Source organism: Rhincodon typus, chromosome 10 (assembly GCF_021869965.1).
Source record: "Rhincodon typus isolate 14 chromosome 10, sRhiTyp1.1, whole genome shotgun sequence".
Taxonomy (NCBI): domain Eukaryota; kingdom Metazoa; phylum Chordata; class Chondrichthyes; order Orectolobiformes; family Rhincodontidae; genus Rhincodon; species Rhincodon typus.
The window spans coordinates 64,104,076-64,131,847 of record NC_063341.1 but is presented as its reverse complement, the minus strand read 5'-3'; the positions used below and the strand labels follow the sequence as shown (position 1 = coordinate 64,131,847).

At 41.1% G+C, this 27,772-nt stretch overlaps 1 protein-coding gene across 1 annotated transcript in view; it reads right to left on the bottom strand.

Moving 5' to 3' along the window:
* The window catches only part of abca4b (ATP-binding cassette, sub-family A (ABC1), member 4b), a 112,439-nt gene that overhangs the window by 46,478 nt on the left and 38,189 nt on the right, over positions 1-27,772 (bottom strand). Inside the window, exons 15-26 of the mRNA XM_048601542.1 lie at positions 26,321-26,542; positions 23,647-23,851; positions 20,808-20,894; positions 19,215-19,601; positions 18,883-19,060; positions 16,546-16,677; positions 13,932-14,071; positions 12,529-12,666; positions 7,263-7,456; positions 6,383-6,470; positions 4,703-4,908; positions 2,821-2,860 (exon numbers count right to left, since the gene is read on the bottom strand). Of these exons, the coding sequence (XP_048457499.1) occupies positions 2,821-2,860; positions 4,703-4,908; positions 6,383-6,470; positions 7,263-7,456; positions 12,529-12,666; positions 13,932-14,071; positions 16,546-16,677; positions 18,883-19,060; positions 19,215-19,601; positions 20,808-20,894; positions 23,647-23,851; positions 26,321-26,542 (2,017 nt within the window). The remainder of the gene's footprint in view (positions 1-2,820; positions 2,861-4,702; positions 4,909-6,382; positions 6,471-7,262; positions 7,457-12,528; positions 12,667-13,931; positions 14,072-16,545; positions 16,678-18,882; positions 19,061-19,214; positions 19,602-20,807; positions 20,895-23,646; positions 23,852-26,320; positions 26,543-27,772) is intronic.

The following is a 27,772-nucleotide window of genomic DNA, read 5'->3' as shown; positions in this document are numbered from 1 at the left end:
TTTGCAAATGTATATAAATAGACTATAAAAGGACAAAGGATGTTAATATGTAGAATTGGATCATGGAATGATTACAGCACAGAAAGAGGCCATTCGGCCCATTGTAAACCCATTGTTCAATTAGAAATGAAGTAAGATTATTGCTCAGAACTCGTCTTTCCTGAACGTCAACAAACGTTTGCAGTCTGCAATAAAATTGGATATTGAAAGAAGGGATCATTCAAGATAGATATTTTTGGACAATGCTAGTGTTATGTTCTCACCAAACCATGGGTGTGGAATCGTATGTCCTATTGTAGAATTAAGAGATTGAATGATTAGAATGTTCTTTTATGCTCACCATTGTTAGGGTCAATGTTGACAACTGTTGCCTTGTGTTCATCATTAAGGCCTGCTTCTGACTTTCTTAGCAGCACACAGCCTTTGCAAACAGCATGATTAACAAAAAGAACAATGACAAACGAAGTTACTGGTCACTTGAACGAACCTTGAATTTTGGTCAAGTTTATGCATTAGGGCAGCTGGAGAAGCTATCTTGTAAAATACCCATAGTTGGACATTTTAAATCAGTTTAAAATCAATGTAAACCACTAGGAATAGTGACAAGGGAAATGGGGCATCGGAATCATGATGTATTTTCTTCACCAATGAGATTGAAGGATTAATAAAACAATGGTAGTTGCCGCAATCCCAGAGGACCATAAGGCTGCTCTATCATTAGAGAGAGACAGCTAGTGTTGAGATTAACCTGAGGGCTACCATGCCTCAGGTGAGTTTGAGAAGGCAGGACCTTCATAGTAACCTCAACCAGTGTGGGAAATGAACCCGCGCTGTTGAAGTCACTCTGAATTGCAAACCAGCCATCCAGCCAACTGACCTCCATATGCAGAAATAACTGAGAAGCAGAACTGATTAGATATACACTAAATTCAAGAAAGCAAGCAAGAGATTAAAAGAAGGATTGAACTAAGAAAAGGGAAAACAAAAAATAATTGATTTTTAATGCTACATTTCCAAGTTTTGTAATTCACCTTAATTAAGGAGACTCCATAGGTTGTTTTTTTCAACTTCTGGGCCAAAGAAGTTGTTTGGTACTGCAGTAATTATTACAATGTCACTAAAAAGTACCTATCTGCTAATTAGCAGAGTTAACTTGCTGTGACGAGGTCAATGAGTAATTAATGTGCAAAACCAGCAAATTGCTGAAAGAAACAGTGAGGCTAAAGGTGAGATGTTATTTGTGCAAAGCAACAGACCGCCCATATAAATCAATCAGCAAGTTTCTCTTAACCTTCTCAATTTAATGGTCGATTTGTACCCTAAAAATGCTCTGTTATAAGTTCAGCTTGTTGTGTATAATATCCAGGACCACTGATGGTTAGAACTGATTCAAAGCAATGTATTAAACTGTAGATTTCAGTTATGTTTACTATTCTGTAATCACCCGGGAAACAATTAACGTCATAGAACATTATCAAAAGCATTATCATAGTGTGTTCCTGACTATTTCCTTTGCAACACATAAATGTTGTCCAAATAGCTTTGGGAACATGCAAAGCCTTTATTTCATTAATCAGAACCTAAATAACAGTGAAAAAGAATGGCAAATTCTACCTGTGTGAAATTGTAAGATTGTATCACAAAGACTTGGCTATATTGAATAAGTGGAAGGTCTTGTGGCAAAGTGGGTTATGTTTCTGCCTGAAACTCTGGATTCAACTCTCACTCCAGGATTTGGTGGCCAAAGTGGGTGTGTCATAACACAGCTAAAGAGGCTGGGTTTCAACTTGTCAATCCTTCCAACATAAGCACAGGAGATCAACCATGTGATGGAAATAAATTACAGGCTCTACCATCATTAGCTCCAGGCTACAATGGTCAAGTAAAAGTGCATGTTTCCACATCGATTCAGATTCCTTTGGGTGATTGTTGGTTGGCTCCATTGGCTCAGATTGGTGCCAACAGCACAGGGTTTGATCCCCATTTCAGCTGCAGTGGATTCAGGACCCTGTGATGGAGATTGTAGTGTCTTGGGTTGGACCTGCCTTCAGGCAAAGAACTCAACAGTACTGAATATATCTGTAAGTTTGAGCCTCACTGTCAAAGGAGAATATACAATCAGCATACAGTTATTATAATCACAGCAAGGTATTGGACCTGACCCACTCTCACCTTGAAGAAAAAGGTAATGGGTTCAAGCCACATTCCAGGGGCTTGAGCACATTTTTTGCAGAAACTTTGATACAATGCTGAAGGAGTACTGCATAGTCAGAGGTACCTTATTTCAAGTTAAACATTAAATCCAAACTGCTTGCTCTCTCATGTGGACAAAAGGGACTTCATGATTCTATTTGAAGAAGAGCATGGAAGGTCTCCCAATGACCTGTCTGGCATTTATTTACCAGGAAAACAGCTAACTTGTTAACGTATTTCCCTGATATTTGCTTGGTCTTTTTGTTTTGCATTTCCTATTTTGCAACAATGAATACTCTTCAAAAGTATATAGCTGTGAAGCACTTAGGATGCCCTTAGCAGTGTTATCTGTTTACCTTTTAAGGTTTGCATGTGATTTTTTTAAAAAGTGTGTGGACCCTTTAAGTTTTTTTTGCATCACCTTGCATGCAGCCTGCAAGAGAACATTAGAGTTTCTGCACAGTCACACCTTAGAAGGAATATTGGTCCTGAGGTTGTGAAAGCTGCTCTGTAAATGCAAGTTTGTTCATTATTTATCAGTACATCAATTTTACAAAAGCACATGCACTACCCCAAAATGTTTCATATGAACCACAGGTTTCTGAATTTTCAGATTTGCTTGTTTACCTGTTGCAGGCATGGGATCTTCAGTTGCCTTTAGAAATATCTAGAAATGAGCAAAGGACAGAATTGAGTTACAAGTGACTGACCCCTCTCAGACCTTTCACACAGGAAATATTTTTTGCAGACACTAGATTAAAGGAAGATACTCATCAGCAATGTCACAGCAAGGAATGCAGGCAGGGAGCCGGTAAGTTTACACGTTCGATTTCTAGTTATTGTGGATTCTTACCTTTAAGGTCATTGCAGAATAAAGGGTTAACTCGGAGGCTAACAACTGAGCATGCACACAGAAAATCATGAAGATGTCATAGATACATGAGATTGAGGACAATCCGAGAAATCGAAAGCAGCTCAGACCATGTGTGGGGTTTGAATGTATCGAGCTAATATAGTATGTTCACTTTGAAAAGATCGCTTTTTCTCGCCAAATCTCTTATATAGAGTACAGCATCTTCTAAGACACAGTCCACAACAAACTCATGGTGAACGACTGGGTGAATGTCCATAGAAATTCTAGTCCTAATTTAAGACAGCTCACTTTAATGGTGTCTGCTGTAAGAAAAGCATTGATGCTCCAGGTGAGTGTAAATCCTCAATTTGTCATTTATGAGAACATGTGACTCTAGAAGACTTTGCGCACTGGTATAAAGAATTCACAAAAGAAGGGAAACAAACTGCGTCTTTATTTGGAAAGATGATTTTTGGCTTAGCATGAAGTCGGAGCCACTCTTGAGTGTAGATGCCATTATAGGTACTATGCACTGGTAGTTTATGGAAAGCACTGCTTAAAATTCTCACCAGGTACAGTGAGCTCTGCTGGGGCTGCAGCTTAAATCAAGTCAGTGATAAAGGCAGATGAAGCAGGTCCTAGTGAGGAACAGTCAATTGAGAGGCTCAGGGTGGGGGTCATTAAGGGAGGTGGTCCTTTTGGCTGTGTAATGTCTAATCAGGAGGGACACACTCCACTAACACCCGAGCCAACAAGCAACTCTCACTCCCAGTAAGACTTAATATTGTTTCAGACTTTGACCTTGGAATACCTGCATACTACTGATCGTGCCAATACAGAATTCCCTTCTCCACTGTATTCACAGAGACAATAATCAATTTAGTGTTAACAAAGTAACCTCCTTGTTAAAACCGCACAGAAGGGGATTTACACAGACATGTGATATGTTTGTGGACCATACACTGACTGGAATTCTACAAACCCCAACCGAGGTAGGTTGGCACATGAGGGGTAGGGGAAGGTGGTGTAAAATAGGACATCATGACAGCTGTGCCTACATAGCCTACCTGCTGCCACAGTCTATTTACCCTTGTGCCATTTGAGACCCCTAATTGGCCAACTAATGGCCCGAAAGCATGCAGTCTTGTGGCCAGGATGGTTGGAGGGGTTTGGTTCAGGTATCCCTGTACTCCCCCGATTTCCCCAAACCCCAGCATTTCTTCCAAAGCCCTGATGAATCTGGCACCACCCCCCTTGACCCCCCCAGCCCCTTTGCTGATGCCTGTCAGCCTGATGCCAGCTAAAGCCTGGGACTTGCCTTCAAGCCCAGGTCCATGGTTTCTCTTCTTTGAGAACTGCCTGCAGTTCCAGGCATGGCCAGCACTCCTGGTTGCACTGTTGATCAGTCAAATAGAAGTCCCACCTCAAGCTAATTAATGCTGACCATTGTAAATGGAGACCTGGTCAAGGGGAGGCTGGCTCGGAACCACAGCCTTCATGTAAAATTCTGGCAATGTGATGTGGAGTCTCTTTGTAAATAACATACTTGACAAGTGACCACATTGCTTGACTGTCATATTTCATTACTTCTAATGAAAAATTCCAAGGAATTGATAAAAAGGGCAGTTCCTTATGATAAATAATTATCAGTCTTACTTCCTCCAGTGAAGTGTCAGACACCCCAAAGCTGCTGAGGCCTAAATCTTGCAGAGTCTCCTCGATTTCCCGGAACAAGCTAGCGTAGGCCCTATGTTTGAAATCTTTACTGGGCAGCAGGTAGTAAAGCTCTTGACCAACATTTTCCATCAACTTGGCATCAGGAACATGATGTTTGATGAGATTTGTCAATGTATCTACATCACCTGCATGAGAGAGGACCAACAAAGACTACAGTGAAAGGCCATTCTTTACAAGTTTACTACAATCTTTATACAAACAGGCAATCCATTCTCGTTATTAATTCAGATTGAAAGCACATCAGTGTCTCATATAGTCATGGGTATAGCACATAATGCTTTCGGCAAGGATCATAATATATATGCAACAGTAATATACAAATGGTTTCAGCTATGGCTCAGTAAGCCATCTCAGTCCTGAGTCAGAAAGATCAGAGTTCTAGTCCCACTCCAGTGCTTTAGCACAAAAATCCAGTTTGACACTCCAATACAGTACTGGGAGAGTTCTGCACTGTCAGAGGAGCTGCCTTTGAGATGAGATGTAAAACTGTCAATCCTTCTGCTGCCATTTGAATAAATCCTTTCAAACCCACAGTCATTTCCACATGGAAGGACAAGGGCATCAGATATATGGGAACACTGCCCCCTGAAAGTTCCTCTCCAAGCCACTCACCATCTTGACTTGGAAATATACAGCTGTTCCTTCAGTGTCACTGGGTCAAAATTCTGGAATTCCCTTCCTAATAGCACAATGGGGGTGTCTTCACAGTGCATGGTCTGCAGTGGTTCAAGAAGGCAGCTTACCACCACCTTCTGAAGGACAACTAAGGATGGGTAATGAATCCTCGTCCAGCCAATGACACCCACATCCCATGAGTGAATAAACGAATAAAGAAGGCTGAGGAATGAGTTTTGCAAAAGTTCTTATTCTTACTAAATGATAAACAGGCTCAAATAAGATTTCATAAAGATTACAATTTTAGCACAAGTGTTTATCCTTTTCTCATGAATGAGTTAAAATCTGTCAAAATAGCAGACAACACACAACATAGGCATACAATTCATATTAAGCTTTTGGAAGTAATATTGAAAAGATGTATTTCTGGACTATCCTTGTTATTATAGAATCAACGACGAAAAGTGGGAGCTTTAGTAATGTGAACTCCCACTGAGTCAGAACTTCATAGAAACTGTTGAGCTGCATTTGCCAACCCAAGCATGCTTCCTGCTGGCTGACTCTGTGGATCTAACCTTTTGAACGTTGTCAAACAGCTTTTCTTCCTGTCAACACAGAAGAGAAAGCCTGTAATGAGGGTTAGGAAATAACAAGGATGAAAGTGGGAAAGATTAGAACAAGTGACATAACAGAAATGCCATTGCATGCTTGCTGCATGCCATAATTACTTGACCAGTGCCATTTCTTGGGAGTCAAGGCAATATAAATACTTCAGAACTTTCTCGTGTTAACCAGCAGTTTGGATTTGTCCAGTTTTAGATTGAGAGCAGCTGAGACGAGTTGAGAAGCTGAGCAATGAGGCTCAAAATGAGCCCAAAGTTCAGCTCTAATACAAGCCGGGAGGAAAGATTGGACCAAGGTTCTTACGGTTGAACAGTACTTGAGCAACACTGATAAAAGCGAGGCAGAAAATGCAAACCTCACCGTCTAGTTCCTCTTCTGGTAGGGTTTCATCAATAGGAGAACAGTTGGAGCAGGAGCAGCGACAGCCTGTTCCACAGGTGCATGTTGGCTGTGATAGGTTTGTGAGTAAAAGAAAAGCAGAGATCAAATGAAATGCTAATCACCACAAACAGCAATAAAAAGCAATCTAACTACATGGGTAGATCTGGAAGATGGATTTAATTTGCACAGGAGAGACCTTTGATCTTTTTAAAATTCTGCTTCTGATGCCATTTCCCCCAAGCTATATTGTTTCTGTGGAAGTGCTTCCTCTGAGTAGACTTTTTGTATAATTTCCTGCTTCATTCATGCAATGCTGTTTAAAGCAACACTGTTCATGCAACAAATCAGCAGTGGGTGATGATATTATAGTCCATGCAGTCAGTTCTAGCTGCTGTGACAAAGTGTACTTATATATGAAAGTTATATTCTGGGCTATGGACTCTTGCTATCATGTGGCTGACCAGGATACTTCTCTCACTCTTACTAACTACAATTCGCATGTGCTTGCAGCTGGTACTCAACCTGCTAGGCACATCATTAACACACCTTCTCGGACTTGCTCACCGGCTCCTGGAGTGGGCCTTGAACCCAGAGTGTCTGGGTCAGAGGCAAGGATGATATTCACCATTCCACAACAGCTAATGGATAGTGTATGCCTTGCTTATACTTACTAGCCAAGGAAACTGAATTCCGTGGCAAGTACATCAAAGATGAAGGCAGATTTTCAACAGTTTGTTCACAAATAAAGCCTTTGATCTGATTTTACAACCGAAGAATCTGTCAGGTGGCTTCTACTCAGATACAGAGCACCTGGTCCCTCCTGTGTGTACACAGTAAGATGCGGATGCATTAACCTTACCATAGCACCTTGTTTCCTTCGTTGTGCCTTCTTCATCCTGCGAACCAGGGTCAGATAGAAACCAGAACCAAAGCAGTTCTTCAGGAACAAAGAGGAGCCACAACACTGCAGCTTTCCCTGAGAAATGATTGCGATCCGGTCGCCAAGAAGATCTGCTTCATCCATATGGTGAGTGGAGAGAATGATGGTTCTTCCTAAGTGTGAGAACATAGAAGTTTCTCTTAGTTTATTATTAATCAATGCTGTCCACTAGAGGGAGCCTTCAGCCAATGTTTCGTTGAACAAGGATCAATTTTGATAACGTTTTGCCTGTAACACCACATTAGTTCTTTCTTGGAATGAATTACACATTTCGTTTGATTGTCTCAAAGCCAAAATAAATGCCTGTAACACAATGCTTGAGACCGTGTCAAGCTAAGGAAGATTTGAGAAAAGTATAATCTCTATCAGACTCTATCAGTCCAGACACATTTGCTGGACTCAGGCCTTCTAAAGCTTTGGGCTGTTGTTATCCTGTATGATGGAAAGTGTTTAATTACTCTTTGTTTACTGGTGTAGGTGTGTGCACATGTTGCCAAAAGTAAAGGTGGGTTGGAAGGTCTGGTACCAGCATGTTCTGCCCCGAGGTTCTTTGGTTGTGATTTGGTTCCAAGTGTCCTTACACATTAAGTTACTAATCACTGTAGAGGAATCTGTGTTATGGCCGAGAGATTACATGGCCCCTGACTCTGCGTGCACATTTCAGCCCAAGATTGGTATGCAAAGCAGCAGCAAGCTGTGGAAGAAACACCCTCAGGATTTCTCTCAATCTGGAAGATGTAATGTTGGCAATACAAGCATCTCCTCTCTGGAAGGGAACATTTTTTTCACAGACCTTTCTAGCAGGGATCACAAAAAAAATTCCTCCACACTCCTACCAACCTTGCCCCACCCCTAGTAAAGGTTTCCTTATTAAGAGCAAACCTCAGCCAGTATAGCATATGCATAAAGACTTTAGGTCAAACCTAACTGGCTCACACAGGTTTTAACTATCAGCAGCATTACTGCATTCTTAGCTCTGTGCAATGTGAACATTAACCTGGAACCTTCCTTGGATGACATCACGGTACAGTTCAATGAAGGAGGTGACACTTTTGAAACATTATGTTCTAGCTCTTGTTTTATTCATTTACTGAGTCTCATTACTGCATGTGCTCAGAACTACAGGAGGACCCACCTTCTCTTTGTTATTTCTTACATTCCTGGACTGCAAGAGACTGATAGTCTGCAGGTAACTAGCATACAGTGAAATTGAAAACCATTTGCTGGAATATTAAGGTTCTTAAAAAAAAATAAATCATCAAAAATTGTTGCCACACTCAATGAAAGCTACTGACCGAAGCTGGATTTCAACTTCAGAATCAATATTTTGAAATGTCTCCCAGGATGACTTTTAAAAAACAAAAATCTGCAATTAAGTGTTGCACCAGATCAACATCTGCACTTGCCAGTGCAATTAAACTCTAATCTAAAACAATGAAACCGCAGCACAACAGTTTATGTTATTACTGATGTGTTGCCCAACTTCCTCCAGAGCCAACAGGCAGCAGAATCTGAGAGGAGGCTTTAACCAGAAAGAACATGGTTGAAATTCTTTGGCCAGCCAATAATCTCTCTTAAAAGGGATGGGTTCCATTGAGAACCTGCAAAAGTAGCAACTGTTTATGATTCATTGAAACCTCAAATATAAGATGGAGAAAATACCTTTTCAAGCCTAACTGATAGTAATGATTTTATACAAATTTACATGCTAGAAACAGGAATTCAAACCCCTCGCAACTGATTCATTTTAGTGGAAGTTAAATCATGCTGGCAATGTTAACAGTACTTTGTTTTTTTTCCCTGTGTGTGCTGTGGAGGTGTGAAATTACCTATCTCAAGGGTAAGCTGGTAGAATTCCATCTTCAGATGTTTGTAGCATGTCCCCAATTTTCACAGCTTCGCTGTTAGTAATTGTATTTTCAATTGCCTTGGTAAACTCTGGAATGTCAATCTCAAACATCCGTGCATCTGTCTGTCTCTGTGTTTTCCAAACCCACCCCTCTTTGATTTGGATTTTTGACACCTGTTTTACCATTTCCCTATATGGCTGGGTATCAAGTTTCATTTGCTATTGCACCTGTGAAATTTCTTGGCAAATTTTAGTATGTTAGAAGCAGTGTATGAATGCGTGCTGTAGCAGAATCCAACAGTACAGATGCAGTCTTGTCGAGTCTGGGTAGAGTTCTATAAGGATATTGTACTCTAACATTACATGTGTATCGCACTGTTCATATAAAATAAATAAATATAGAGGATGGTCCAACAACATTGTAGTTTAATGTTGTTTATAACATATGCAAAATATGTTTTATATGTATATAATAGAATCCAATAGTATATACAGTAGGGTCTTCATTATCTATCTTATAGAATCCTACATATTAAGGAATTTTAAATTCCAAAGTAAAGGTAGTCTGGTTCTGTTGGATGGTTAAAAAGTTAAAAATCTGAAATAGATATCTGACCTGCCTCAAACCCACCTATTCCCCATTTTAAAAGAGACAGAATGATGAGGAGACAATAGATCAGTTGTGGTGTGTCCTCATTTTAATTGTGATTCTATTTTTAACCACAGTCTGACTGGTTTCCCAGATCACTGTAATCTCACAGTAAGAGGAAGTTAAGAAGGGTTGAATCCATGAGATATGTGTTTTCATAGCATTGCTTGTGGCCAAGGACAAGGAACGTTTCCTTCAGGCCCGACAAGCTTAGTAGTAAATGCATCACACCACTGTGATGTGTCTGCTTCCTAACCCACTTCCTTCAGTATGATAGGGTTTCCCTGACTGACATCTATCCCCCTCCACCCCAATCACCATCTCTGTCCACATTACCACTGGGCTCAGACTACTATCTCAAACCCTCCCACAACAGATCCATTCCAATCAGCCCATCTGATCTATCAACAGTACCTCCATGATCTCCCTTGCTGTATCTACCTGCTGTCATTGACTGTGGCCATGTACTACAGATTGCTGCACCCAGGAGGTAGCTAAACCTATCAATCACGCCGGCGGTAGATGTGAAATGGACCTGCTGCAGTTCAGCCACCGGCTCTGGTCTTGAATACTGCTCAACACCTACACAGAGATGAGGTAAGATGATACCAATATATGGTGGCCACTCCTAAAGCTATGGATGTATCTGTGCCAGAACGACCTGACCTTACTGTGTAATTGAGATTAGCTCAATAACATAATTCAAGGATATTCCCAATGCAGAAAGCCCAGTGAGGCTGTTGTCTGAATTTAATCGATCTTTTATTGTCATTGTGCTGTGTTGACTTATTTGGAAGGATAGAACTCCCTCAGTTTCCTTTGTTTGATGGCCACCATCACTTTGATTGGGGGGCTTCTCACATTAGCAACTAAAGCTAATCCAGGACAATCTCCCAGTTCGGTATTGAGCGAGTGCTGCATTATTGTAGGGGTAATGCTGACGGACTGATAGGGGATGGTGAATGGTGCAGGTGCTGAGAGATGGCACTGCTGCCTGCTTTGAGGCTTGGGCCTCAGTTAAATGAATGTGTGGCTCCTGAACTGATGTGACCAAACAGCACTGGCCAATTACCGTGCAAACAGCACCGGGTAACATGGGAAGTTAAACACCAATGGACTGGGCACTATCTTAGTTACTCTCCTATCTGTGTGTGGATCAATAAAATCCCAGATAAACTCCTGCAGTTTCTCATTCAAAACCTAGGCAACAATGCCACATTTTGGACTCCATTAAAACAAAATTACTCTGAATTCTGGAAATCTAAAATAGAAGCAGTAATTGACCTGAAACATTTTAATTCTGTTTCTCCTTCCACAGATGCTGCCTGATCTGCTGACTGTTTCTGAGCCTTTGTTGTTTATTTCTGAATCCCACTGTACAATCTTCCCATTGCGTAAAAGTTGATTACCAGCCTTAGCGCTCTCCTGTTGCTGAGTAAAATGATATTATGGCTGTGATCACAGCCACATCTGAATAAGCAGCAAGATCAGACTCACTGGATTAGTATGAGAAATGATAACTTGGCACAGCTGCTTCAGCTCCAGATTTCAATCATTCATCGAGTCCCAATCTCCAGAAACATAATGTGAGTGGGAGTCAGATTATGTCAAATTTTCAGCTGTCAGGGACGAACACCTTCACTCTGTTTAAGCATCCTTGTAGCTGCCAACTATGAACTGATCATATAAATTCATGCATTGGTGAGACAGTCAGGGCAGTGGCCCAACACTTAGCTTGTGAGCATTGCCATCAACAGGCTATCAGACCCAACATTAACGTCAAATCTCTTTAACAGTCTGTTTCAAAAAGACGTAATTCTAATACAGTTATGTCTTTAGCTAGTATTATCAGTCTTTTCTTCCAAGTTCCTTTGTCTTTTCTATTTCTGAAGGTGATAAATTTGTGCTGTGTAGTGACTGTACGGGCACTTACAACATCCAGAACTTTATCTAAACCATTGAAGTGAACATTTAGCTGCGGGGAATATCATATCAAATCTGATTCTGTTTAACTTCTGATGCCAATGCAGCATTGTGCATTTTTCCGCTGTTGGTTAGGAGCTGAGCTTTTACCTTCCCAGTCCTGAGGTCCTATGGCTAATGTAATCTGAAATCACCCACCTCAGCACAGATTTAAGATAATTTGAGACTTTCCTACAAGGGGCTGGTGCATTTGATTGATTGATAGATCGATTTATTGATGTCATATACACCGAGATACAGATCGTACCATACAAAATGCATCAGGGTAGCAGAACGGAGTGCAGAATACAGTGTTACAGTGCAGAGAGTGGGAGATCAGAATTAACATTTGAGAGGTTCATTCAGTAGTCTGATAACAGCAGGGAAGAAGCTGTTCTTGAATCTATTCCTACGTGTTTTCAAACTTTTATGTCTTCTGCCATTTTTCTTAGTGGTTCAGTCAGTCCTGTTATGTGAAATTCATTTCCAATATCACTTGCCTTACATGCACAAATGCACTGGAATTTGATAAACACAGCAGGAGGTGAGACTATTTGTAGCTCATGTGATTATAGTATTTCTTACTCTAATACATTTGTTGGCTGCCAACTTTTAGAAAGAATAATTCTCTTACTTCAGGATACAGTGTGGACAGACATTACTGGTAATTTAGTCACATGCATTAGACTTTTATTATTGGAATGAATCTGGGAAGCACAGTATACCTGCACGGTACTTCAGTAAGAGATCCCAGATGGATCGTCTGGAATAAGGATCTACTCCAGATGTTGGCTCATCCAAAACGATTACTTTAGCTGCTCCGATGAATGCTAAGGCTACTGATAGTTTGCGCTGCATCCCACCTGTTCAGGAACAGAGAGAAACCATTTAACATGTCAACAACTTCATGTCTTTATAATATTAATACTTTGAGTTATGCATGCAAAGAATACACATAGAATCATTGATTCATTATAAAGTTATTATCACAGGATGGTTGCAACATCAAAAGTGCCATGCATCCTGTCAAGGATGCGCTGGCTCTCTGCAAGAACAGCACAGCTAATCTAATTACCCTGCCCTTTCCCTATAGCCCTGAAATATTTCCCCTTCAGATGCTTGTCCAATTAGAATCCCTACAGTGTGGAAACAGGCCATTTGGCCCATCAAGTCCACACCACCCCTCTGAAGATCATCCCACCCAGACCCATTCCCCTACCCCTGCATTTCTAACCTAAACATCCCTGGGCACTATGGACAATTTAGCGTGGCCAATGCATCTACCCTACACATCTTTGGACTGTGGGAGGAAACTGGAGCACCCAGAAGAAACCCACGCAGATACGGGGAGAATGTGCAAACTCCACACAGACAGTTGCCCAAGGCTGGAGTTGAACCCAGGTCCCTGGTGCTGTGAGGCAACGGTGCTAACCACAGAGCCACCATGTCACCCCAGATCACCTTTTGAAAGAATCTGCTGCTGTAACTATTGCAGGCAGTGTAATGTGGACTTTGTTTACTTGCTGTAATCAAAGTTTTATTAATGATAATGTTCTAAATGTAGCATGTAACGCAATCAAACACCTCAAAGATGTAGATGCACATAATGCCACCGCTATATACTTGCATCATGACATGTCAGGACTTGCTCAGATTTTTGAATGTGACTGAAATACATCGAAAAGAACATTTTGGAACAAAGTCAGGAATCACTTTTTCTTGGAAAAAATCTTTGGAAATTTGGAACTCTTGTCCTCAAAAACATGTGCTTGTTGGGGGAATTTATGTTTTCAAGACAAAGCTCAGCAAAAGGTATCAAGGGACATAGAGCAACAATGGATAATTGAAGTCAGTATAGATTAGCCATAATCTAAAAGGAAAGATTTGCATTTCAACAGCGCCTCAGTGTCCTGCAGCACTTTACACTAATGAAGAATTTTTTGAAATGAAATCATTGTTGTAATTAAGGATATGTCTCAGTTAATTTTACATACAGTAGGACTGTGATAATGAGCAGATAGTCTGTTTGTGATTGAATTAAATGGCAGAACGGGGCTAAATGGGACACTCCATCTTCTGAAATGGTTACTATCTACTTGAGCATGCTTTTGATCATTCTTGAAATTACCGGATAAATTTTGAGCCAGCTCATCTCTCTTGTGAGGAAGTCCAATCTCATCCAACATTACTTCTGTCTGCTTCTCTGCCTCTTCCACTGTATGGCCTTTTAGTTGAGTGTAGAATAAAATATGCTCTGCCACCGTTAGGCTACAGCAAAGATAAAGATAAGATCAGATTATTCTGCTCACAGTTCCCTTAAAACATTACACTGAAGATCAATGTTCCAATCTTATTCGGGGAAAGACACAACCTTCCCCAGGTCAGCATTCCAGGGATTCCCTGATCACTTCACAGGCTCACACTGACGGTCAACCAGATTCTCAGGCTGATACAATGAGCTTATCTTGATAGATGCTGAAACTCTGGCTCAGGCAGAATCCTTCTCCAGAATCATCTACAGGCCCTGGGTAGTGTAGCAGATGTTGTAGGCAGCAACAACATTAACTACATCCCTGGACAGATACCAGGCCTGTAGAAAGCCCTTGCATTCCACAAAGTACCACTTGTTTTTTTGCCTCTGGCACGCTAATCAAGGTTTACCTTATGGAGAAGGACCTATATCTACCTCCCAGAAATAAAAGCATGTTGTAGCCTAGTCCAAACACATTGGTCAATTTCACTTTGCTTTGCCTAATGATCCTTAGCCCCAGTGTCAGCTGTAACATGTCACTTTACAAAGGAAAAAAATCCTTTCACACCGATCAAAGTGTTTAATAAAGGCGCAACATGCTGTTTATCAACATCTACTCGGTGAAGCATTTTACTTACTGTCATTCATTGCCCAGCTCTATTTGTAACCTAACTCATTAGAATTGGAAGTGAACTGCAGCTATTTTATGTGCCTCATTTATATAGTTTGTATCGACGCACAAAGCAGAAAACATTAGAGGAAATGTTGACACACTGCGTTCAGAATAATGCAAACTTAGGAATTATTTTTTGTTTTTAAGAATAGTAGGACCATGCCACATGGATCCAAAATCCTAACATGTTTTGTTTGATCATAACCAACCACCTCATCACTTACATCAATTCCCTCTTTTCCCAGACGCTTAAGTAATCTCCTCTATTGTTTATTGCCAGAATCATCAGAATGGATGCTTAAAAATGATGAACATTGGAACATAAGAACAGGAATAGGCCATTTAGCCCCGCAAGCCTGTTCCACCATTCAGTGATGAAAACAGAAATTGCTGGAAAAACCCAGCAGATGTGGCAGCATCTGAGGAGACAAAGCAGAGTTGGCGTTTCGTGCCTAGCGACCCTTCTTCAGAATTGATAGTAGCTGGGAATAGGTTGGTATTTATGGGGGAGTGGGTGGAGTAAATGATAGGTGGAGATGAAGCCCAGAAAGAGAGAAAAACAAACAGTCAGGTAGATGAAGGAATGGGTAAAGGTCAACCTGGGAGAATCAGCTGCTAATGGGGACCATTATTGGCTGACAATGGATTGCTTGTGGTAGCAGCCCATGTGATGACAAAGCATGGGCGCTGGGGTAAAGACATGGGAGAAACTATGAAAGCCCTAAAATTGTTGAACTCGATATTGAGTCCAGAAGGCTGCAGGGTCCCCAGGAGGAAAATGAGGTGCTGCTCTTCCAGCTTGCGCTGAGCTTCGCTGGAGCACTGCAGCATGTCTGAGACATTGGCCAGGGAACAGGGTGACGTGTTGAAGTAGCAGGCAACTGGAAGTTCAGGGTCTTTTTAGCTGACAGAACGCAGGTGTTCTGCAAAACGGTCACACAGTCTACGCTTCGTTTCCCCAGTGTGGAGGAGACCACATTGTGAGCAGCGTATGCAGTAGACTAGATTGAGTGAAGTGCAGGTAAAGTGCTGCTTCACCGGGAAGGTATGTTGGCCCCTTGGATAGTGAGGAGGGAGGAAGTAAATGGCCAGGTGTTACACCTTCTGCAGTTGCAGAGCAAGGTGCTTTGGGGCCGTGGTAGGATGTTGGGAGTGAAGGGCAAGTGGACCAGGGTGTTCCAGAGGGAACCGTCCTTGCAGAAGGCTGTCAAAGGAGGGGAGAGGAATATGTGTCCTGCTGGAGGTGGTGCAAATGGCAGCTAATGATCCTATGGATATAGATGCTGGTGAGATGGCAGGTGAGGACAAGGGGGCCCCTACTGCTGTTGTGAGAGGGAAGAGAGGGGGTGGGGGCTGAAGTAAAGGAGATGGGTCAGACCTCTCTGAGGGCTCTGTCAACCACAGTGCTGGGAAATCCTCAGTTGATGAAGAAGGTAGACATTTCAGAGACCACCTTTAGATATTTGTGACATTTCACAGGCCCACCATTCAGTGAGATCATGGTTAATCATTGCCTAACTCCACATACCTCCATTTGGCCCATATTCCTTAATATCTTTGCTTAACAAATATTTATCTATCTCAGATTTAAAATTAACAACTGATCCAGCATCCACTGCCATTTGTGGAAGAGAGTTCCAAACATCTGCCACCGTTTCTACGTAGAAATGCTTCCTCACTTCTGAATGGTCTGGTCCTAATTCTTAGACTATACCCTCTGGTTCTAGAATCCCCAACCAGTGGAAATAGCTCATCTTTATCTACCCTATCTTTTCCTATTAATATCTTGAAGACTTTGATCAGATGGATCATACTTACTTGTTAAATAAAATATTGTGCTGGGGGCACACACCAATTTCCTGTCGAATTGCATCAATATCTGTGCGGATATCTTTGCCGTTAATGACTGCAGTCCCTGATGTAGGTGGAAATAAGCCTATCAGCATTGACCTATTGGATACAAATGGAAAACCAGTGATAGTAAACACTGGAGATTGCACATGACTTACAAACTCAGGTTAGAATTTGAACATTGAAAATTCTTGCACATCTTTAAGAGAAGATAATTACACAGTTTTGATCAAAATCATTTGTTATCAAAGGGAACCTAAATCTTACAACAGATGACTTTATCCTGATGGATGACTTACTAACACAGTCAGCTATCAAATATGCAACGCTTCCTGCTTCTTTCTGCAGGAATTAAGTTTGCATCGTTATAATTCAAAATATTTTCTTATCTCCTGAGTGTGCTGACTCCTCACTAGCAGCGAGTCTTCAGTATGGCCTCCTCCTGTCCCTATGTTTCTGGACATTAGTGCAATGTTTAATAGTTACGTTAATATGATTTTAAGGAAAATTGTGCATTTATCTTTCCATGTAACTGTTTTCCTGCTAGTCTCCCAGTCTCTGATTCTTTCTGCTTCCCTGTCTCTGTCTTTTTATTTATGCAGCACCATTGTTCAGTGGTTAATACTGCTGCCTCATAGCAGCAGAGACCCAGGTTCAATTCCAACTTTGGGCGACTGTGTGGAGTTTGCACATTCTCACCGTGTCTACGTGGGTTTTCTCCAGGTGCTCCAGTTTCCTCCCACAGCCCAAAGATGGGCTGGTTAGGTGGATCGGCCATGGGAAACGCTGGGTTACAGGGATGGGGTGAGTCTGGGCAGGATGCTATTTGGAGGGCTTGTGTAGACTTGACAGGCCGAAAGGTCTGCTTCCACACTGTAGGGATTCTATGATTCTTATGCAGTGAGCAATCATGCACTCTTACTGGGCATTTCTGATGTTACAACTGAGCTTACACTACAAGTATTTCAGTGGCTCCAAATTGCTTTGGGATGTTTGGAGGTTGTGAAAGGCATTGTATAATGCAAAGTCTTAATTTCTGCTTGCTTTACTTATAGCATGTATGTTTCTGTGTATTTGTTGGGATTTGGAGCTGAACTATTCCTGTGAAGAAGCTAATTGTTATAACACTGAAGGTTACTTCAATGATTGCAAGGTCAAAAATGTACCAAGTGCAGTACAGAATTCTAGTTAATATTTATCTCATTATAGTCTTTCACCCAGGTTTATTGGAAAAAAGGAAATACTTCATGTATTTTGGACAATCTGCAGCTTGTGATCATATCTCAACTTTCTCAAGTTTGCTTTCTTTGTTATTTTTGATACAGATTCCAATCTGGCATATGTGCTGGTAAGGAATTGAGGAAATTGGGAATTTTCTGCTGCTGGTTTCTGAGGCAGAAAACACTTGGTTCCGGACTGAACAGTTTCACAATGGTTGGAGCTGGTGCTGGTTTTTGATGTTTGTTGGGTTTATAAAAGCGAGAATGGCAAGCAACAGCAACACAGTGTGTTTCCAAGGATCTGTACTACGGTCTGATTAACAGCAGCTATTATTCTAGTTCAGTGAACTTCCACGTGTGTAACTTGGAGGTTGAAGCTTAACTTTCCACAGTTCACATAACAATCATGTGATTATGGTTATGTAACAAATAGTATGCATGAAGTCTTCAGCAGAGGGTGCTGACAACTGAGGTACTTGGTTCAAATGAACAAAATAAAATCCCTTTCAATAAGCCACAAAATAAATATTCACCTCTAACAGCAAAAATTAACTTTCTTTCATTCTGCTTTCTGCATTTCATCTTACTTGCTCTCTTACTCTTCTGTTTATAATCATAAGAAACAGGAACAGAAGAGTAGGCCATTCAGCCCCTCAAGCCTGCTCCACCATTCAATAGGATCACGGCTGATTCAACATTCCTCATGTCCATTTTCCTGTCCTTTCCCTGTAACCCTTGATGCCCTGACTGATCAAGAATCTATCTCAGCCTTAAATACACACAAGGCCTTTGCCCCCATAGCTCTCTGTGGCAAGAAATTCCAAAGACTCAATTTACCTTTCTGTTCCCTATCTCCCCTTATTTTAGTTTGGAGTGATTTGGATGAACCATACATATGGTCACCAGGAAGCTGTATTCTAAGCTGAGAAACCCGTTAATTATTTTCAAAATACAGATAGCCATCATCCATGTTGTTCTTGCTACCTTCAACTTGGGAAGGAGCCTAAAAGAACTTCATGAATGTAGCTTGTTCTTGTGGCTGATGATTATTTTGTTGTGGTAGCAAAGGAACGTCATCTCTTACATTGTTGTTGTCTTTCCAGCTCCATTGTGACCCAAAAAGGAAGTGATCTGCCCTTCAAAGAAGTTAATGTTCAGTCCATCCACAGCTGGCTTCTGCCCCTCTGTAAAAACCTTCACTAGGTTCTGAATAGAGACTCCCAGAGTCAGATTTGATGGCTCCTTCTCGTAAAAGGGGTTTCCTGCCATTGCTGCTGTCACTGCGAATAGATAACAATAAATGGACATAGTATTTGCTTCAGTATCTGGAAAAGAGAATTAGGAATGGGGAAAACATGAGTCCACCTGAAGACGTTACTGTTAAGATCGAAACATTACCCGGGTTGACCTTTTCGCTTTCTTGTTTCTCTTTCTCTTTCTTCTCTTTCTCCTGCTTTTCCTTCTCCAGCCTCTCCTTTTCTTGTTTCTCTTTCTCCAGCCTCTCCTTTTCTTGTTTCTCTTTCTCTAGCCTCTCTTTTTTCTGTTTCTCTTTCTCCAGCCTCTCTTTCTCTTGCATTTCCTTCTCCTTCAGTTTACATATTTTTTTGTTGTCCTTTGGTTTGTCATCAGCTACCAGCTGCTTTCCTGATTTCTCCGCATCTTCTTCTGTTGGTTTGCTTGCTTGTTCTCCAGGTTGTTCTGCTGCTTTCTCTTTTGGTTTGTCTTCTGTTTCCTCACTAGATTTGTCTGCTTTCTCCTCCTTCGTTTCCTCATATTCTGCACTGTCTTTAACTTCCTTTTTGTCTTATCAATAAAAAAAAGAGTAAAACATGATTAACACTTATTTTGGATCTTGAGTATGAGAAGGTGGCATACATTCAAAGAGCTTATCCCTTATTTAGCGGCAGTTAAAAAGAACATTTTTCATTCAATATATGTCCATGGACAATTATTTCAAGCTGAATAGAGGCGAATGTTAATCACATAGTCAAATTTATGTTGGTTTTTCCCAATTTCTCCCTGCCTATTTTGAATACATGGTAGGACAAATTGAATGGTAGATCATTTAACAACACAAAGCATTTATCATCATCAACGTAGGACCACTGGATAACTAAGGGGAGTAGGAATCTGTAGGTTTTTTTTGTACGTTGTATCCTTAGCCGGATCATTCAAACATGCTATAATCAAGAGAACAAAAACAACTTACCTGGGGGTGTGTAATGGCAGGCTATGTGATAACAAGGCCTGGTGTGTGGGGTAGGGGGCTAGGACATGGGAGAGTTTAGGCCCTGAAATTATTGAACTCAATATTGAGTCCAGAGAGCTGTAGGGTCCTCAAGCAGAAAGTGAGGTGTTGTTCCTCCAGCTTGCGTTGGGCTTTGCTGAAACACTGCAGCAAGCCAGAGACAAAGATGTTGGCCAGGGACCAAAAACATGATTATGTTCAAGAGAAACTTTGGTTGCGTACATGCTCTCTCATGTACCAGTTAATCCATATCCTTGCTAATCGTTCATTACAACGTTTTGGAATGCCTTCACCCAAAGTGCACTATTATATAATCATCCATCAGAATTTGGCAGTTTGCCATTGAAGAGAAATCGTCTGAAAGATGATCTTATAGCATTAAAGCTGTACATTGCTTGCAGTATAAATGTAATCAGTGGTCAGACAACTTTCAGCACTTCAAACTAAATTTATCATGAATCGAGACAGTTTGCCTCACCTTCTTTAAGTCTCTAATAGTCATGGGAAAAAGCTGACTGCCTTGTCACTGTTAGACAGACACTGCTGGGGCAGCATTTAAGTGTTGAAGTCTGCTTTCACCAGCTCAGCGGTGAAGTGAGCTGGCAGTATAATCACAGGTTTCCAATTCTGAGTGTACAGAGACGCTCCTGTAAACTGTGCCAGCTTACTTAGAGCACAACGGAATCAGCAAGGCAGGGAAGCTCGATAATATCAAAATCTGATTCTGTTCGCTCAGTTCTCTGGTTTATAAATGAACTCACCGTCTGTGGCAGGTTGTGATTTTTCAGCGCCAAACCAGTACAAGGACTGCAGTGGAAAATACCATGGAGATGGTATTCCGTGTTGGCCTATATAAATGCGAAAGAACAACATAATAAACTACAGTTATTGGGGTGACCAAGCTTCACAAGCAAATAGCCTGACATCTACAATTTAGACTTACACCTGCTATTTTAAATTCATTCATGGGATGAGTGTGTTGCTGGCTAGGCCAACATTTATTGCCCATCCCTAATTGCTCAGAGGGCAGTTATGAATGAGCCACACTGCTGTGGGGTCACATGTAAACCACACCAAGTAAGAATGGCGGTTTCCTTCCCTGAAAAGGACATTAGTGAACCAGATGGATTTTTTCAATAATGGATTCATGGTCAACGTTGGACTCTTAATTCCAATTTTTTTGTTATTGAATTCATAGTCCCATCATCTGCTACAGTGGGATTTGAACCAGGGTGCCCAGAACATTATCTGGGTCTCTGGATTACAGTCTGGCAATAATACCACTAGGTCATTGCCTCTCCCTGTCAGGGCACCTGGCGTACCCAGATTTCCTCTGCTGTCTATTAGTAGCCATATTTTGAACAAATACCACACAGATTAAGTGTGGGAGGCCATTCCACAAAAGCCTCATTTTAAAATACTTTTGTAATTTGGCTAGAAATGGCAAACACATTGTTTGTTCTGATAGAACTCTAATGTCCCTAACGTAGTGACCCCGAGGAAATCTTCATCCTTGGGCTGCCAATCCTCAGAACATGAAGATTGAAGGAAAAAAATGTTCAAATTTCACAATTTACTTCACCATTGACTTTAATCAGCCCATTTAATCTCTCAATAAACAGTTCCACACTTTCCTCCCCTGCAGAGGTAAGTGAAATTCTAATTATAAATCCAGTCTTCCATTTTTTATTATTCTTCTTTCACTGGTTTCCCTCTTTACCATGACATTCCCAAAGTCTGTGTAGCTCAAAAACCATCATGTTCCACAGACTGATGGATCAATTCCATCTGCAATTATTCTAACAACTGTCAATCCCATTCTGAACAAAACTTTCATCTGGGTTATTTTCTACATGTCAATTAACATGGGATTACCTTCTTTGTAGAAGGAATCTACTCCACAAATCCTCTTGATTGTGAAGGGAAAGAGTGACTTCTGAAGGTTCTTAAAATTGAAGGTGTTTTTATGCTTGTGAAGTCTGAACACACAATTTTCCTTCTGAGAGCTAAATGCCATCCATAAATGAGCTGAAGCTTTGTCCATCCATTAGATCATTGATCCAGATCTATAAATGTTGCATTGGATCAAGGAAACCAATTTCTGTAAAGCCATTGCAGGGAATTGGTCCCCCATGGTGTATAAAGGTGTAAGAGTGTGAAATGGTTAACATTGAGGAGTGCACTAAATCAGCATGATGACGTTAAATGGATTCAGGCAGGGGGACATCTTTGGGTCTTGAAGGACCATGACTTAACGTTGAAGTCGCCCTCACAATCTTAGTAACGATACCTATCACATTGATGTAACATGTACCTTGTCGCTAACATGCAATAAACTCCTAAAAATAAAAGACGATGGTGGCAACCAGATGTACCTTACAGCATGATGAGCTGTGGCGTGGATTCATCTTACAACACCTGGGTAATACGCACGGGTGGCACAGTGGTTAACACTGCTATCTCACAGCTTCAGGGACCTGGTTTAATTCCAAACTTGGGCGACTGTCTGTGTGGAGTTTGTACATTCCCCCTGTGTCTGCATGGGTTTCCTCCAGGTGGTCTGGTTTCTTCCCACAGTCCAAAGATGTGCAGCTTAAGTGGATTGGTCATGCTAAATTGCCCATAGTGTGCAGGGATGTGGACGCAGGTGATTAGTCATGGGAATTGCAGGATTACAGGGATAGGATAGTGGGTGGGTCTGGGTGGGATGCTCTTTGGAGGGTCAGTATGGACTCAATGGGTCGAGTGGCCTATTTCCACATTGTAGGGATCCTATGATCGGCGCAGGCTTGGAGGGCCGAAGGGCCTGTTTCTGTGCTGTAATTTTCTTAGTTCTTTGTTATTTATGATTCTAAAAGAGATCATTTCTCAGTTCAAAGTGTTAAAAAGTCGATGGGTCAATTCATCTGAAACAGAATCTTGAAAAATAAGAATTAGGAGCTGGAGTAGGTCACTTAGCTCTCAATCTTTGTCCTTAACTCCACTTCCTGAGCTATTCCCATTTCCATTCATTCTCTTATTGCCCAAAAAATAAATCCACCTCTGTTTTGATTTTTTTTTATTCATTCATAAGACATGGGCATCACTTGCTAAGCCAGCATTTATTGTCCATCAACCACAATGCTGTTGGTCTGGAGTCACGTGAAGGTGATACCATGTCAGGATGGCAGATTTCCTTCCCTAAAGGACTTTAGTAAACCAGATGGGTTTTTACAACAGATCAACAGTTACCTTTAGACATGGTTCCTATTAGACTAGCTTTTGTTTAATTCCGGATATATTCATTAAAATCCAGTGGTGAATGTCCACAGGTCTCTATGGTAGAAACACTGCTCAATATTGGAGGCATATTCTCTAAGGAAGTGAATAAAGTAACTTTGGGTCAATAAATATTCCCCATCATTGCAATCAAGCTGCTGGACCTGGCAGTGAATGTCATTCCTTGTATGATTTAAATTTTCTTATGTTTTGCTGAGCGAGTTGCAAGGTCCATTGGGTAATTTTTGGTCTAGACCTTCGCTGTAACAAAAACTTAAGGTTTATAGGAAAGAAAATCTTCTTCTAAGGATACTTTCCATAGTTAATTCATTGTCAGCATACCTGGAAACACAGCATCAAGATACCAGGCAAGAACTCCATACAAAAAGGCATCAAACAGCATCATCTTGATGGATAGCAGCAGATTATACTCATCTCCTTCTATAGGGCTGGCACGGATATTATCCCACTGAAGTCCACGACCCTGCTCCTCATAACGGGATAGGTACTCCGTGCCAAAGCCAAATGCCACTGGAGATAACAAACTCTGAAATTTTAAAAAGGAACTGGATGATTCAGTATTGGTCCCAACACAATTCACATCAATATTCAATAATGTTACAAATTGGACAGGGAGAAGGCTTTTATTATTCTGTTTCTAGTCTGATAAATCAATGGTACAGAATGGTTTTTAAGTGCAATTGCTTTTTCCTCTGATCATCCAGCAGTGAGGAAAGTTGCAAGCTGCTACCAGTGGCACATTTTCAGCTCCTCACACCAACATTATCTGAATGTCAAAAGCTGTGGCTGTCCTCAGTGAGAAAGAAAATGGATTTATGTTAGACCTTGGATGACTTCTGGATGTCCCAAAGCATTTCACAGTCAATAAATTACATCTGAAGTGTAGTTCCTGTCATAACAGTAAGGTCCTACATCTATAAATGTGTTAATATCCAAATCTTTCATTTCTTTGGTTTGTTGATAGATAAATGTTGGCCAGGACATCAGAGAGGTCTTTGAAACAGTGCCATGCAAACCTTTATATCCAGCTGCGAGTGGACAGGGATATTGGTTTCATGTTTCAGGAAAGATTGCACTTCCAACAGAGCACTCTGTTAGCCCTGTATTAGAGTGTTAGCATGGGCTTTATCCTCTGGAGTATGACTTGAACCCATAACCTTTTGTCTTGGAAACTGTCATTGCCACAGGAACAAACTGCACTTATCGTAGGATCTTTAATACAGTAAAATATCCCAACAGACTTTGCACAAGTAGACAAATATTTGACACCAATTCACAAAGGAGGTATTAGGACAGATGACCAAAAGCTTGGATGAGGAGGTATACTTAAAGAATTGTCTTCTTCAGAAGTAAAACAAAATAGAGAGAGATTGTAGGAAGGGATTCCAGAGCTCAAGGGCTTAGCAGATGAAGACATGACTGCCAATGGCAGAGCGATTGGAAATGGACTCAAGGCCAGAAATGAAGTTTGCAGAGATCTGGATGCCTTGTACAATTTAAGGAGGCTACAGAGATAGTAGGGGGCAAGGTCTTGCTGGGAATTGAAGATACGGATGAGAATTTTAAAACCAAGACATTGCTAGATCAGAAGCCAATGTCGGTCACCAGGAGTGATGGATAAATGGGACATGGTGTCGGTTTGAACATGAGCAGTAGAGTTTTAGGTGACCTCAAAGGTATCTAATGGAGATGATAGGAAGTTGGCTAGACATGTGTTGGAGTGGTAAGGTCCAGAGGTAACAAAGACATGGATAAAGGTTACAGCAGCAGATTCAGCTGCATTACAAGTGGAGTGAGGTGATATAATTGAGATAGAAGTAGGCAATTTTGGTAATAGGGTGGATGTGTTTTCAGAAATTTATCATGGAATTAAATACCACTAAAATTGTGAACCATCTGGTTTAGCCCCAGATAGTTGTCATGGAGAGGGTCGGAGTCAGTAGCTATGGGCAGAGTCAGTTGTGTGGACTGAAGATAATGGCTTCAATCTTTCCAATATTTAGCTGTAGGAAATTTCTGTTCATCCATGACCAGGTGTCGAATGCAGAGTGTTACAAATTAAAGTTGGTTGAGGGGCTGAATGGGGTGGCAGCGGTGGTGAGGAGGATCTGGGTGTCATCGCCATACAAAAGAAGGCTGACTTGTTAATGAGGATGTCACCAAGGGACAATATGTAGATGAGAAATAGGACGGAGTGAAGAGTAGATCATTGGGGACACCAGAGGTAACAATGTGAGATCAGCAACAGAATCATTGCAAGTGATTCTCTGAATACCACTGTATAGCGAAGAATACTTGCAAGTAGAAACATCTTATAATCATAACATACTTTATTTAGTAATGGTAGTGCTGGGATTAGTTAGAACAGCACCTCTGGGTTATTTTCCAGATGTATAACACACCTTCAACTCCTCAGTGGATTTAAAATTGTGCTGTCTGGTATATCTTCCATGGTATGTGGCCAATATCTTCATAACAATGGAGGACATCTTCACTAGAGCAAAAATGACAGAAGTGACTGGAAATCAGAAAACACTGTTGAAAACAGCATTTTCTATTTTTTTGTGGGCCAGGAATGGCATTAGGCTAAGGGCATGTCTAAAATCTGTAGATCAATTTGGATGGGTAGTATACAGCTTTAAAGAGGTGGGTATGGCCCTTGGACATCTTGGGGTGTGGGTGTGGTCATGTATCTTTTGGGGGATTCAACTACCCTTGAGGGGGCCCTGTACCTTTGTCACTTTTAAAAAAGTATAGATTAATTTGACCAAAAAGTGCACTAAACCCATTTGAACTTTCAAGCTGTCAAACACCTGTTAAAGCTTTCAAAGACCTGTCAAACTTTCTGCGCCAGCTTTACTCAGGTTGGATTTGCAGAGCTCCAAAATGTCCCATCTCTGCACTCCCCTCAAAATTGGAGCCATTCCTTGAAAATTTCTGTTCGTGGGCCAATGAAATGTTCAATGGGTTAATCATTTGAATCCATTAAACTTACCGCTGCCAATTTCATATTTTTGGTCATACGGTCCTGCCAAGCATAGCAGAGAAGGTGAGGCAGATAGAGGGTGAAGTAAATGATCCCACTGCAAGCAGCTGCTAGATTGGCCTTGGAGAAGAAAACACTCATCAAAAAGCACTGCATAATTGTGGCCACAGTGAACACCAGGAGAAACACAAAAAGAAGGAAAGAATTGCTGTAGTGAAGCACGTTTCCTCTCTGTAATGGAGAAAAGATGCATAATTAACGTTGTAGAGGATAATAGGTGAATCAGACAAATTCCTATAAGGTTATAATTGTAATGATCATAAAATTTACATAAAGTTTCCATCAGCAAACTTTCAGAAGTTGGCCAATGCCAAGTACCCTGATAATAGTACATATTATATAGCCTGATTTTCAGACACTTTAGATAAGTACACAAAGGATAAATGATGAAATAAAGTTGAGATTAATGACATTAATGAAGCTCATTAAAATCAGGAGGAACAATACATTTTTAATTGTAGGATTGAGGTTAGTTTAGTTGGCTGGATGACTGGTTTGTAATGTGGAGTGACACCAACTGTGCGGGTTCAATTCCTGCAACAGCCAAGATTATCATGAAAGACTCTCCCCTTCTACCTCTCCACTGACCTGAAATGTGATGACCCTCAGGTTAAACTACCACCCGTTGTCACTCTCTAACGGGAGATTAGTCATGTGGTCTGGTTAGACAATGGTGACTTCAACTTTTAATAAGAAGATAATCAACTTCTGTAGTTAATAATACTATGGCAATTTTCTAATTTAGGGGTTGACAACAAAAGCTATAATGATATGCCTATCATTTTATTCAACTGTCACCTATTGTATCTACTACCAAGGGGTCCTTATTGTCGACGAACCCAGGTTATCAGAGGCAAAGGACAATGAAATACTTGAATATTTAAACTTACCTATGCCATGCAATCCCATGAAATGCTCCAACCAGAGTTCACGATGGCAGCACTTTAACTCAGCAAGTTATCTCTGACCTCAGTTACCGCCTCTGTTCAATGATCACCCTGCCCTTGAGTGTCTGAGGATTTTTTTTTATTCATTAACAGGATGAGGGTGTTGCTGACTAGGCAGCATTTATTGCCCATCCCTAATTGTCCAGAGGCAGTTCAGAGTCAACCACTTTGCTGTGGGGCTGGTGTCACATGTAGGCCAGACCAGGTAAGGATGGCAATTTCCTTCCCTAAAGAACATTAGTGAACCAGATGGGGTTTTCCTGACAATCGACAATGGATTCATGGTCATCATTAGATTCTTAACTCTAGATATTTTATTGAATTCAAATTCCACCATCTACAGTGGCGGGATTTGAACCCAGGTCCCCAGAACGTTAGAGATAACAAGGTGTAGAGCTGGATGAACACAGCAGGCCGAGCAGCATTAGAGGAGCAGGAAAGCTGACATTTCGGG